Consider the following 1046-nt stretch of genomic DNA (forward strand, 5'->3'; position numbering starts at 1 on the left):
GCCCGCTTCGACGAAGCCCAGAGGCCAGCTGCTCCGCTTGCTCGTCGGAAATTGTTGACGTGGTGCCGAAGGATACGTACACGACGGAGCAAGGTGGGTGCCCGTCCAGCCACTCCAAGCACTCGTCGCGATTGATATCTGCGTTGTTATGAATCTGCATAAACAGATTTGTATAAAGTTATGCTAAGCATGAATAAAAGGCTATAGTTAAGAGCTAGAAAAAAATAATATTTGATATCTAACAACTGATGATCATTTAATTACCGGCACAGGATTGAGCGGCCCGATAGCGAATATTGGCTTGCCGAGAAAATCCTCCCGCAGGGCAAGAATATCGAGAAACTCGCTCTCCACCTCTCGGCAGGTGTTGATGATAAAGCCGGAGCTCGTGAATCCATCTCTTCTCCTCCGCTCGATAAACTTTATGAACTCCGGCGACGCTAACTCTTCCAAGCCGGTTCCTTGCTTCATCAGTTGCGCTGCTTCGAAGTGGAAGGCGGCGGAAGTACCACAGAAGGCGTAGGACTCAGCGTTGGGGATCGTAGCGGCGTCAAAGCCTAACGACATATGGCGGTCGTGGATTACGATGAGGCGGCGGGAGGAGGCGGAGAGGGAGAGTAAGAGAGAGGAGAGGGGGGAGCGGAGGTGGTCGGTGGCGTCAAAGAGGGGTTGGAGGTGGGTGGGGAAGGAGTTGGGGAATTGGGGATTGGGTGGAGGGGAAGGGATGGGGGGATGTGGGAGGTCGTGGAAGTGGATGGAGGAGAGGGAGGATAGTGGCCAGCCTTGGAGGCGGAGTTTGGCTTGGCGATTGTGAGAGGCGGTGGAGGCAAAGTGGACGGTCAAGCCGTAGCGTGTGGAGAGGAGAAGGGAGAAGTGAAGGAGTGGGTTGAGGTGGCCGTGGGCTGGGAGGGGAACTATGACTACCGTTACTTCGTCGGCGTTCAACATTTCGCCGGCGAATGGCGACGAAAGCTTTGATGTCCTGTAAAGACATTTAGGGGCTGTTTGATATCGGATTTATTCCCGGATTTAAGTCGGATTTACGC

At 53.8% G+C, this 1046-nt stretch overlaps 1 protein-coding gene across 1 annotated transcript; it reads right to left on the reverse strand.

Annotated features, from left to right (window-relative positions):
- Nucleotides 1-6: 6 nt before the first annotated feature.
- Nucleotides 7-1040, reverse strand: LOC110095859 (putative cis-zeatin O-glucosyltransferase; the record flags this gene model as incomplete). Its single annotated transcript, XM_020821567.2, has 2 exons — nt 265-1040; nt 7-154 (listed from the first exon to the last, which is right to left on the reverse strand). Coding segments are annotated over exons 1-2 (832 nt in total), but the record flags the coding sequence as incomplete, so codon positions are not given.
- Between the last annotated feature and the right edge of the window lie 6 nt (nt 1041-1046).

Source organism: Dendrobium catenatum, unplaced genomic scaffold (genome assembly GCF_001605985.2).
Source record: "Dendrobium catenatum unplaced genomic scaffold, ASM160598v2 original_scaffold_220273, whole genome shotgun sequence".
Taxonomy (NCBI): domain Eukaryota; kingdom Viridiplantae; phylum Streptophyta; class Magnoliopsida; order Asparagales; family Orchidaceae; genus Dendrobium; species Dendrobium catenatum.